At 35.9% G+C, this 11,155-nt stretch overlaps 2 protein-coding genes across 4 annotated transcripts; one reads left to right on the top strand and one right to left on the bottom strand.

Moving 5' to 3' along the window:
* The first annotated feature begins 4,958 nt into the window (after positions 1-4,958).
* On the top strand, positions 4,959-6,507 carry Hinfp (Histone H4 transcription factor). The gene is made up of 3 exons (XM_014239524.3): positions 4,959-5,632; positions 5,703-6,019; positions 6,087-6,507. The coding sequence occupies exons 1-3, from the start codon at positions 4,996-4,998 to the stop codon at positions 6,474-6,476; spliced, it is 1,344 nt and encodes a 447-aa protein (XP_014094999.1). The 5' UTR covers positions 4,959-4,995; the 3' UTR covers positions 6,477-6,507.
* Positions 6,508-7,563: 1,056 nt separating this feature from the next.
* Positions 7,564-10,415, bottom strand: LOC106620873 (protein DENND6A). Of its 3 annotated transcripts, none has more exons than XM_036362340.2 (3): positions 9,955-10,415; positions 8,674-9,857; positions 7,564-8,446 (listed from the first exon to the last, which is right to left on the bottom strand). In XM_036362340.2, exons 2-3 carry the CDS (start codon positions 9,757-9,759, stop codon positions 7,670-7,672), a joined length of 1,863 nt encoding a protein of 620 aa, XP_036218233.1. In that variant the 5' UTR covers positions 9,760-9,857; positions 9,955-10,415; the 3' UTR covers positions 7,564-7,669. The 3 variants fall into 3 exon arrangements, with proteins under 3 accessions (XP_036218233.1, XP_014094995.1, XP_036218225.1); XM_014239520.3 differs by having other exon boundaries at positions 8,674-9,840; XM_036362332.2 differs by lacking the exon at positions 9,955-10,415 and having other exon boundaries at positions 8,674-9,928.
* Positions 10,416-11,155: the final 740 nt, after the last annotated feature.

The following is an 11,155-nucleotide window of genomic DNA, read 5'->3' as shown; positions in this document are numbered from 1 at the left end:
AACAGACAAGGTAGCGAACTTTTGTAAAGATGTACTTATAAGTGCTGCCGGATTGTGCAGCAGAGACAGTTCTAATTAGAGTGCTGCCCTGTAAAGAGCAATTAAGCTATAAGCAAGAAGTTGTAAACTCGAATAGCGAGCAATAAGTGTTAAGTTGTTGGAATTAAAAATAAAGATAAGTGTATAGCATTAAATTGGGACTTAAATTTAACAATTCAGTGATCGAACTCAAGAGTGAGTTACAAGGTAAACAATTTATCCGGACATTCGTTACAATTGGTGTCAGAAGTGGGATTGTCAAATAAATTCCCTAGGAGATAATGGAGATGGTTTGGCGACAAATGGATTAAAAACTGAATTACAATCACGGTTGAGAGAGGCCATGGAGGCGGAAAACATTAATGTTGAGGAATATGTCTTTCACATGGAATTAGAGGAAGAGACAACAAAGATAGAAGGAAAGGAAGAGGCTCAATGCTGGTCAAAGATGGTGAACATAAACATGATTTTTGTTGCAATGTCGCAGATGTTGAAAGAGCAGGATGCACGTATGTCCCAGATGTCAACGCAAATATCGACACAATTCAATTTTATCACAAATAGTAGAAGTGTCCTCACAGATTTCGGAAGAGCGGGATAGAATTAAAACTGAAGTGGATGAATTGAAAGATCGTCTCCGCGAGCTACAATTAAATCAGCCAATCATGCCGTCAGCTTCTGCCAAGGTAAAACCTCCATCCTTTGATGGCACTATTCCGTTCCATATTTTTAAGCATCAATTCGAAAAGACGGCATCTCCAAATAGTTGGAAAGATGAAGATAAAGAAGATAAAGTAGCTGCATTGTCCGTTGCATTAAAAGGATCTACAGCAGAGATATTACAAACCATTCCAAATAAGAGGCGAGTAGTTATGAAACCTTGATGGGTGCATTAGAAAGACGGTATGGTAGTGAGCACAGGAAGCAGATCTTTCAAATGGAGTTGCGAATTCGCCACCAGAAAGCCAATGAGTCTTTGCAATAGTTTTCTACAGAGATTCATAATTTAGCGTGAAATACATCGAAGACACGAAAATTCAGATCTTCGTCAATGGAATGCGAGATAACACTACACGCTTCGCTGCGTTAGCTTGTTCAAAATTGATATTTGCCAAAACCGTTTCGTATGCTCTGACACAGGAAACTGCATCTCTGCTTAGCAATCAAACATTTAAAGCTCATAAAGTAAAAATAGAAAAACACACTTGGGTGAACCAATTACTTGAAAAACAGAATGCAGAAAGCTTTAGAAAAATCTACAGAAGTTCGTAAGAAAAATGATGGAGTGGTTAAATGTTTCAACTGCGGAAAAATTAGCCATATTGCACGCAACTGTAACCTATCCAATAATCCAGTTGGACGTAAACGCAAAGCTGAGGAAGATCAAGTAAGTGTCAAATTAAACCAATCGTTAAACTAAAGCGAGCCAGACGAAAAGGGCACGATCTGGCTCCTACAAGCAAATGCCCTGTAATCTCCTTTGCCCAAATAAGCAGGAAAACGAGTAACGTTACCCTTGGTGGATGTGTAGACGGCAAAAAGCGCATACTGACTGTGAATACGGGCGCATTACATTTCATAATTTGATCTGATCTGGTTGATAAAATGGTTGCAAAGTTGCTGCAACCGGAGAAGATACCCTAGTTCTCGGAAAGGTCACGTGCGAGATCGTAATTGGAAAGGCAGCCGTGTTATACAATTTTATAGTGGCAGATATCGTTGACGAAGTCATAATTGGAGTAGATTTTCCAACGAATCAAGGAATCAAAATCGACATGAAGAATAGGATTATAACCTATACAAATATGGAAGTGCCACCTTTTTTCGGTTACTATAATAAGTACAACGTTAGACGAGTGATGACAACAGAGAGCCAGCAGATTCTACCAAAATCAGAAGCAGTTATTTGGGCAGAAAAAGATGAAGACTATGGGCCAAACGAGTGGTGTATTGCTGAGGCCACAAAAGAATCTACACCAAACTTACTTATAGGCAAAACCCTGGCTATGACAAGACAAGATAAACGTGTGCCACTAAGAGTACTTAATGAGTGCAAGTTACCAATCAAACTTTCCATAAGAGCTATATTAGGGTAGTGTCAAGAGATTAAGGCCGTGATAAATTGTGAAATAGGTCTTAAGGAAGATTTCATGGACAAAAACGACATATCGAGCGAAATTACCGCATGGACCAAGGAACTAGAGGCAAACCATCAAAAAAAAGCTAAACAACTTCTTCTCTGATACTCATCCATATTTGGTAAAGACGATGCCAAGCCAGGAAGAACCAAAGTTGGGAAACATTTTATAAACACAGGTGATGCAAAACCAATCCGCCAGGCTCCTCGAACCGTTTTATTTGTGAAGAAGAAAGATGGCAACATGAGAATCTGTGTGGACTATAGAAGGCGGAATATTGCAACGAAGAAAGACAGTTATCCACTACCTAGAATCGATGACACGCTGGACTCGTTATCAGGTACAAAATGGTTTTGAACACTTGATTTGAAAAGTGGTTATTGGCAAGCAGAGGTAAACGAAGAAGACAAAGAAAAGACGGCTTTCAGCGCCGGAGATAGTCTATAGCAATTTACCGTGATGTGCTTTGGATTATGTAACGCTCCTGCTACCTTCGAGAGACTTATGGACTAGGTATTAAAAGGACTACACTGGAAGACCTGTTTGGTATACCTCGACGATATCATCGTGTTGGGTAAACGCTTCGATGAACACCTTAAGAACTTGGAAGAGGTTTTCCAACGGATAGCTAGCGCTGGTCTAAGGCTGAGTCCAAAGAAGTGTTCCCTTTTTAAAAAGGAAGCAAGCTACTTAGCTAATGAAAACATGGTAAGTAGTAGGCAGTAAAAGATTGGCCCACTACTAAAAATTTACATGAATTGCGGAGTTTCCTTGGACTTTGAACTTATTAGAGACGATTCGTTCCAAATTTTGCCAGCGTAGCTAGTAGTCTCCATGAAATCATGAAAAGGAACAGAGTTTTTGAATGGAATAAAGAACAGAAAGTAACTTTCCAAACTCTGAAGAAATAGTTAAGCACAGCCTCAATGTTACAAAATCCCCGGTCCCAGGATCAACGTTTATTTTGGATAAGGACAGTTGGCACGGTGGATTGAGAGACTCCAAAGTTACGACTTCTTTATAGAACATCGCAAAGGTAGTAGTTATGGCATTGCTGATGCCATGTCCCGCAGTCCCTGTAATTTGGAATGCAGGCATTGCTCGAAAGCTGAGGCCAAAGAAGACATTATAGATGTCCGATTAATGACTATAACATCCGAATGGGATCCGGAGGAGCTACGGAAATGTCAGCAAGAAGATCCAGATTTGAAAATTGTAATACATGGATTGGAGATAAATAAACGTCCAACGAGAGAAGAAATAGCTGCAGAAAGCCCAGTCGCAAAGGCTGGGCACAATGGAATAGTTTGAAGTTAGTATCTGGCTGCTTGCATCGCGTATGGGAAAGCGTAGGTGGGCAAAGATCACGAGCTCTGTTGTTCCAAAAGTATGAATTCCTGAAGTTCTCAACGAGCTGCACAACGATCCAAGTGGAGGACACATGGGTATCACTAAAACCTTGGAGAAATTAAAACAAAGATTTTATTGGGTTGGTTGTCGTCAATCAGTTACGGAGTGGATCGCCAATTGTGTCGAGTGCATTGCTGCTAAAGGGCCGCGGTCCAGGAGTCATGGTCAGAGGAAACAGTACAATTCAGGTGCGCCGTTTGAGCGAGTAGCCATGAATGTAGCTGGTCCATTTGCTATCAGTAAATTAGGAAACATATATGTTTTGGTAGTCATGGACTATTTCAGCAAATGGCCAGAAGTATACGCAATTCATAACCAAGAGGCAGGAACAGTAGCGGATATATTCATCAACAATTGGGTATCGAGATATCAATAGAATTATATTCTGAGCAAGGGAGAAATTTTGAATCAGCTCTAATACAGGAAATATGCCAGAAGCTGGGTATTCGGAAAACCCGTACAACTGCACTACATCCGCAGTCCGATGGCATGGTAGAAAGATTCAATCGACGAACATTTGAGGAAAGTTGTGTACAAGTATCAAAAAGATTGGGATACCTATATATCCTTGTTCCTGATGGCTTGTCGGTATGCTGTACATGATAGAACGAGGCAGACTCCAGCAAGGATAAATTTTGGTTGGCCAACGGAGGAAGGAATACTAAGGAATTTAGTAGCACACACAGTTTAGTAGTGACACAGCGCACCAAAATTATGAGCGATAAGATGAAAGCAAAATACGACAAGGCAATAAACTCTAAGGGTTTTATTGAAGGCGATTGGGTATTGTTATATAACCTATAACGAAAGAAAGGGTTAGCTCCCAAATTGCAGTGTAATTGGGAAGGACTATACCAGGTTATTAAACGACTCAATGATGTAGTGTATCGCATACAGACCATTGGAAGACCAAGGAATAAAATGAAGGTGGTTCATCTTGAATGGCTTGCAGCGTTTGGTACCGCAAATATGTCTAACCGGGACGAACAGACATAGGTAGAAGGCAGTGTGGCGAACACGAATACCAGAACAAATCAGAATCGACGATAAACTGCCAGAAGCAACTAGAAAGCGAATTCATGGTTGCCAGAATGTTCTAGTAGTGAACTTGCAGCAGACACAGTTCTAATTAGAGTGTTGCCGTTAAGCTATATGCAATAAGTTATAAACTCGAATATCGAGCAATAAGTTTCAAGTTGTTGGAATAAGGATAAGTGTATAGCCATTAAATTGGGACTTTAATTTAACAATCTAGTGATCGAACTCAAGAGTGAGTTACAGATAGCCGATTTATCGAGAAAACTGTTGCAATATTTTATAACGAATATCGATTTTTTTTCGAAACTAATCGTCTTGAAATCACAGGTATTTGTGTATTTTAGTGTTATAAAATTGAACAAATCGTATAATGATTTCCTCGAAGAAAAGTAAACAAATTTTTCCTCCAGTACCATGTCAATGGAAAGAATGCGTTGGTTCTTTTAACGATGACTGGAAATTGAATGAGCATATTAAAAGTCATTTGGAGGTGCTCGTTCAAAAAAATAATGAAGCATTTGATTGCCCTTGGAATGATTGCAACTTTGTTACGACTGACTATACAGAAATTAAGCGTCACATATATTATCATGGGTATTACACATCCCTTGTAGTAAGAGGAAAATATGAATGTGAGCAAAATCCAAATATTCCTAGTTGCAGTGCTCGTCCAAAAGAAGCTGATAAGATCCCCGATTTGAAGAGTAACTTTCTTTGTGAATGGACCGATTGTCAACGAGCATTTGTGTCTATAGTTGAATTTCAAGATCATATTGTTCAACATGCATTATTTGAATATGAGATTCAGAAATCTCCGAATGATACTCGGCCAAAAGTTAAATGCAAATGGAGCATTTGCCGCAAGCTTTTAGAAAATAAGTATCGGCTAATTGAACATATCTTTACTCACGCGAATAAAAAATCACTTGCATGCTATCGCTGCGGTGAAGTATTCAGGACTAGGACAACTTTATTTGACCATCTAAGAAGACAACCTGAAAATAATAGTCAGTATTAATTATTGAATAATATTACATATTATATTAATTTATTTGTTGAAATTATTTAAAATTTTAGCTCACAAATTTCAATGTGACCAGTGCTTTAAATATTTTGCGACAGAAAAACTATTACGATCACATTTCTTAAAACACGTAAATTGTTACAAGTGCAGTCTCTGCAATATGTCCTGCCCGTCTTCAAGTTCATTAGCCACACATATACGTTATCGGCACCTGAAGGATAAGCCTTTTAAATGTACTGAATGTGAACATCGTTGTGTACGAAAAAGCGACTTGCAAAAACATATGAAACACATTCATAGCAATCAAGTTCATCGTTGTGAACAATCTGGGTGTAATTATGCTGTACGGACATATAATTTATTAAGACGAGTAAGACTTTATCGATAATTTATAGCTTATTTTTTAATTAATCACTATCCAAACACTTCAATTTCAGCATTGTTTGGAAGTTCATGGTAACAGTCCATTTATATACATGTGTCATTGCTGCGATAAATTATTCAAACATAGTAAATATCTGTCAAAGCATTTGATCAAGAAACACGACTTTAAACTACCATCTGGACATAAACGGTTTACATACCGTATTGATGAAAATGGATTTTACTTACTAGAAACATTGCGAATTGAAAGCTTAGAAGTAACTAAACAAATTTTATCACCCCACCCCGTGGAAGCCTCTGACTTAACGGAAGATAGTAGTTGTTATGAGATAGTTTCTATGACTAACGAACAGGATCAACGTGTAATTGTTCCAAATGATGCAAATGAAGCACAACTAGTAGGTGAAGTTGTTATATCATTGCATTTAGGCAACGAGAGTTGATTACATAATAAAAAAAATTAACAAACATTTACATTTTAATACTTGACTCAATTTTACCTTGTACCATGGGTATTTAGAATAGTATATTATCATTAAACTCTATTCCTACTCTAGAACATTTTAATACATTATAAATAAACAATATGTGTATGTTTATAAAATCGAATGGAGTTTTGAAGCGAAAAGCATTGCGCCTCTGCTAGAATAGGAATTTTTTTATTAGTAATGCATTTTGCATTTTGTTACGGATTAACCTTTTAGTTTAACACTAGATTTACCAGCTATTTAAATATACCTATTTGTACCAAAACCAGCCAAAATTACTGGCTTATAAGAAGAAATGGCTATTGTGGTTTTAAGTCTTTATTCTCTCTTAAAACAACAAACAAGACTAAAAAGTTAAACAATATTAATTGTAATAGATAAATGGATTTATAGACAATTGAAAATAATAAAACATTTAATTGTTCAGTTTGTCGCTCACAATTTCCACATATGTAGATTTTGCTTTATATACACTTTCCACATAGACTTTTTTGCATTTATTGCAAACATTTGTAGTTTTGTTGTTATTGCAGTATCCTATTTGACACCATTTGCGTACAGAAACCGTGCCTTTCGTAGTTGTTACATCAGCTTCGTTTAGTTTTTGCCTTGAAGTCTGATATTCTGTAGCAAGTTCTTCTGCTAATCGAAACAGAGAGTCTTTCCGTGAGATATTTTCTCCTGTTGTGTTTTTGTACAATATCCAGCTATTGATTCCGGCTAAATCTAAAATATTGAAAAAACCTGAAGTGGCCACCTTCTGGAACCTGATTTCACAAAAAAAAAACCTCGTAATTCTCCCGGAACAAACATTACTTCACAGAATTATGCACCAGTACATGTCAATAACAAAAAATATATTTGTTACTAATATATATATAAAGTAACATTAAGTTCGGGAAATGCATTTTCTATTTATAGCTTCAAAAGTCATAACACCATTTCGGAAAGCAAATGTTATATGTAATAGAAATTTAGAATTTAAATTACACGACCTGGTCTGGTAAATCTTATGTATATATTCCTGAATAAAAAATACGCGTTTTAAAATTTGTTAACTTTGCCTATATTTATTTAAAACAAAAACTTTGTAAAAAAAAAAAAAAACCCACATAACATTAGCTCCATTCACTTGAGCAGCTTATAAATCAAATATTAACCACATTTTTTAAGTCATTAGGCAAAAGATCTTTCATACAATTAATTTGGGCACGTATTAGCTCTTGAGTGGTACTATTGTTAGTGTTATCGGTGAAGAGATTCATTTTTTGTTTTAATTTAAGTATCATGTCTATTATTTCTACCTCCTGCTTATCTTGGGCCCATTTTTCAAGGTTCGCTACCGAAAGTGCTTGAAGCTGCAAGTCTTGTAAGGTTAATTGTAGGTCACGATGTCTTGAATTGTACCATCCACGAAAATTTGGCGAGTTGAAGAATCTACGATACAATCCCTTCCAATCACCTTTTAAAGGCGAGGTTAAATGTGGTCCAGAATGCTCAATAGTGGCCAAAAAGTCTTCCAATTTAAAAGCATTTGCATTTGGTGCGGACTTAAAAGGACTTATATCTTTCTGTAAGGGCATTAACGAAGCTATATAACGTTCCAGCGGTATCATAAAACTTTGCGTAAGTTCCAGTAAATTTCGGCGCAATAATGCTGTTTGCACATGATCAGGTCGTTTTGTTTTAACCCCCGCTATAACCTTTTTAATTAAATTCTTGTCTTTTTTAAGAAAAGGTTTATATTTCGTGTACAATCCTGGGAGCGCGCCATCACTGATAGCTGCACTTGAATTTAGTACCAAAGAGGAGCCTGCATTAGGTAATCCTTTTTTTATATTACCTATACTGCTCGAATTAAATGATGTTATTGAATCCGAATTTGTAATAATTTTTTGAAGTTGTTGATGTTGCTGCATGTTAATCTAAAAATATTTTAAAAATCATATTTAAATATATAAGAAAGGGCTAAGTTCGGGTGCAACCAAACATTTTATACTCTCGCAATTAGCAAGCTTAAAACCTAGGTATTAGCAAAGTTGGATAAGAATTCATGGATTATCCGACCGAAATTGCGAGAGTATAAATATATATATGGTATATAACCTATAACCATTAAAGCTTTATATGTCAAAAACTTATATGTTTTTACCTGATTATCGACTAGTCGCAATATGTGCGGCCAATCCTTGAGTAACTTTATGAAAAACGGATTTGTTACTCCTAGTATTACAGGAGGTGGCGTTTTTCCATATTCCCTCGTGTATTCTCTGAACTCGCTGTCATGTATTGTAAAATAAGGTCGTGCCTCAGCGCAATATTCAATTGGAGCTATTAACGAAACAAGACTATGCACCATATGTGAGCAATCAGCGGGTGAGGTTCCAACAATTACAATAGGTTCAGCAATTAACACTAATTCCCACAATGTATACAAATTCTCCAAAGTGAAACATAGACATGGAAATAGTTCCAGTTCGTTAACAGAACTCAAATTTTTCATAGAGAAAATATTGGATGAAGTGTTTTTAATTGTATCATTTGTTTGTCCAACAGTTCCGCCCTTTTTACCACTTATCGTTGGTATATTAATTTGATATATGTAATCAAACAGCTGTAAGTCCAAGAAAACGCCTGCTTGTAACCTGGGCCATGTTCTGTTTATTTGATCACAAGCCCCTATAATAATTGAGTTGCCATTTTCAAAGTACTTTGGTGCCAGTTGATCCACAATATTATAGAAGAGATTACAAAACGGAAGATGCGTCACCAATATAAAACTTTTTTGAAAATACCCTCTCGGAAGATTAGCATCACGCTTTTGCCGGAAATACACAAATCCCCAATAATGTGAATCGTCTACATGGAGAGCAGATATACAATCCGAGTTATATGAGTGAAATATTTTTTTCAAGTTTCCGTTGTAACTTTCTCTATGCATCCTTCGAAGACGCATATGGAATTTTGTGTCACCCATACAGCCGGAGTTGGAATCCGGAAATGCCATATAACATATATTAGCAGTTTCTGTCTCTGAAGGTACGAATTGAGGTGGATAAACAAATTCAAGTGCTTGTCCTATGTTCAAATCAAATGTTATGACACACATACAATGAATCCATTGTGAAAAGTTTGACCAATGATTAATATCGTTATCACAAATATTAATTTCACTTGTAACTCTTGAGCATTCGTTATTATCAGTTAAATTATTTGTTGATATAGATTTGTCTGTCATTTTACAAATTTATCGATGCACTTTCACTTATGGTTATTTTTGTGTCCAGTGTCATCCTTGCCAGTGTTATGGAACAAGTTTCTATCAAACAAAATATACTGTCAAAATTGAAATAAAGTTTCAGTACCAATATTAAGAGCTGCCAACAGCCAATAATAATAAAATGTAGGATTTGGTTTTCATAGTTATAATTACAATTTCTTTTGAAGTATCAGCTTGATTTTGTTTGTTGTGTGTTATTTATTTGAAAGCTTATTAAATTTTTTTAAAAATCTGATGTATATTAACCTACACAACACACAAGTGTGCATTTCATTGTTAAATATTGGAAATTCCTACAAACATGAAACACAGGCTGTGTGTGAAAGGTAACATTTTTCTCTGTCTTAAGCGGCGTTTACATGTCATTTTTGTATGAACACATGGTATGATGCAAAAAAACTGGTTTTCGTTTAAACGGTCGAACATGCAATCATACTTTATTTCTCTGTTATTTGTGAACGAAGCAACATCAAGGATGAAATTACGAGGATGACATGATGCGAGACTCTCTCATTTTCCCTGATTTTTCTGTTATTCTCTTTCCCTGATTATTAAAATCAGGAAATTTCGAACAGCTGATGTCAAAAACGGCGGGATGCCAGAAATAAACCCGCTAAAAATAGCTAACAAAAGCAGTTCGAAACGAAATTTCAGGGAACGACACAAATACTGTTGAATAACGTGCAACTAAATTTTATTTGCTAATTTAATTTAAAACATTCATCATAAAACTATGATATTTTATTATGACTTGTATTGTTTCTTTATTATAATTTTTTTTATTTATATGTTTTTTTTATGTTATATGATTTTTTAAAAAATTTATAATCCAGCCATCCAGAAGGCTTCGATAAATTTCAAAGAAGTCCTTCCACAGTTCTTCGTTTATCCGTGACGCCATTGCGCTTCGATGTTTGCTTACGACTGAAAAAAATATACTGCGTGCATGATGCAAACGTTTACACCATAAAACATGTTCATAACAACATCATGTTTTTAAAAATTTTTAAAAACCATCGCACATGTATGACGAACACGAATTTATTATGTTTACACGCTCATTCTTCTTATCACGCCGCACATGCTTGCAAACATAATTGACCGTGTAAAGGCAGAGAACGTATATCATAGAGAAGGTTCATGCAGAGAACTTAAAACAATGAGAAGGTGCAAATTGAATTTTGTATGATGCTCGATTGGTTGGCTGAAAATTTGAGATCAAGGAGTTCACCACTTTCTGTACAGTTTAGCTGTTATTTAACAGAAATGAGAATGTTAACAACGTTCTCTGACAAAATACGTATCTACCAATATAAAGAGAAAAATGAAATGAAATGAATGAGAAAACAAGAAA

The sequence above is a fragment of the Bactrocera oleae genome, chromosome 5, assembly GCF_042242935.1.
Source record: "Bactrocera oleae isolate idBacOlea1 chromosome 5, idBacOlea1, whole genome shotgun sequence".
NCBI classification, from domain to species: Eukaryota; Metazoa; Arthropoda; class Insecta; order Diptera; family Tephritidae; genus Bactrocera; species Bactrocera oleae.
This window is presented reverse-complemented; position numbering and strand designations above follow the sequence as displayed.

Excerpts from the sequence above, each read along its gene's own strand:
- LOC106620873 (XM_036362340.2), bottom strand. The coding sequence starts at position 9,759 with ATGACAGACAAATCTATATCAACAAATAATTTAACTGATAATAACGAA. Across the intron at positions 8,447-8,673 it reads TGCGACTAGTCGATAATCAG|ATTAACATGCAGCAACATCA; the intron begins GTAAAAACATAT and ends AAATATTTTTAG.
- Hinfp (XM_014239524.3), top strand. The coding sequence starts at position 4,996 with ATGATTTCCTCGAAGAAAAGTAAACAAATTTTTCCTCCAGTACCATGT. Across the intron at positions 5,633-5,702 it reads AAGACAACCTGAAAATAATA|CTCACAAATTTCAATGTGAC; the intron begins GTCAGTATTAAT and ends TTAAAATTTTAG. Across the intron at positions 6,020-6,086 it reads CATATAATTTATTAAGACGA|CATTGTTTGGAAGTTCATGG; the intron begins GTAAGACTTTAT and ends CTTCAATTTCAG.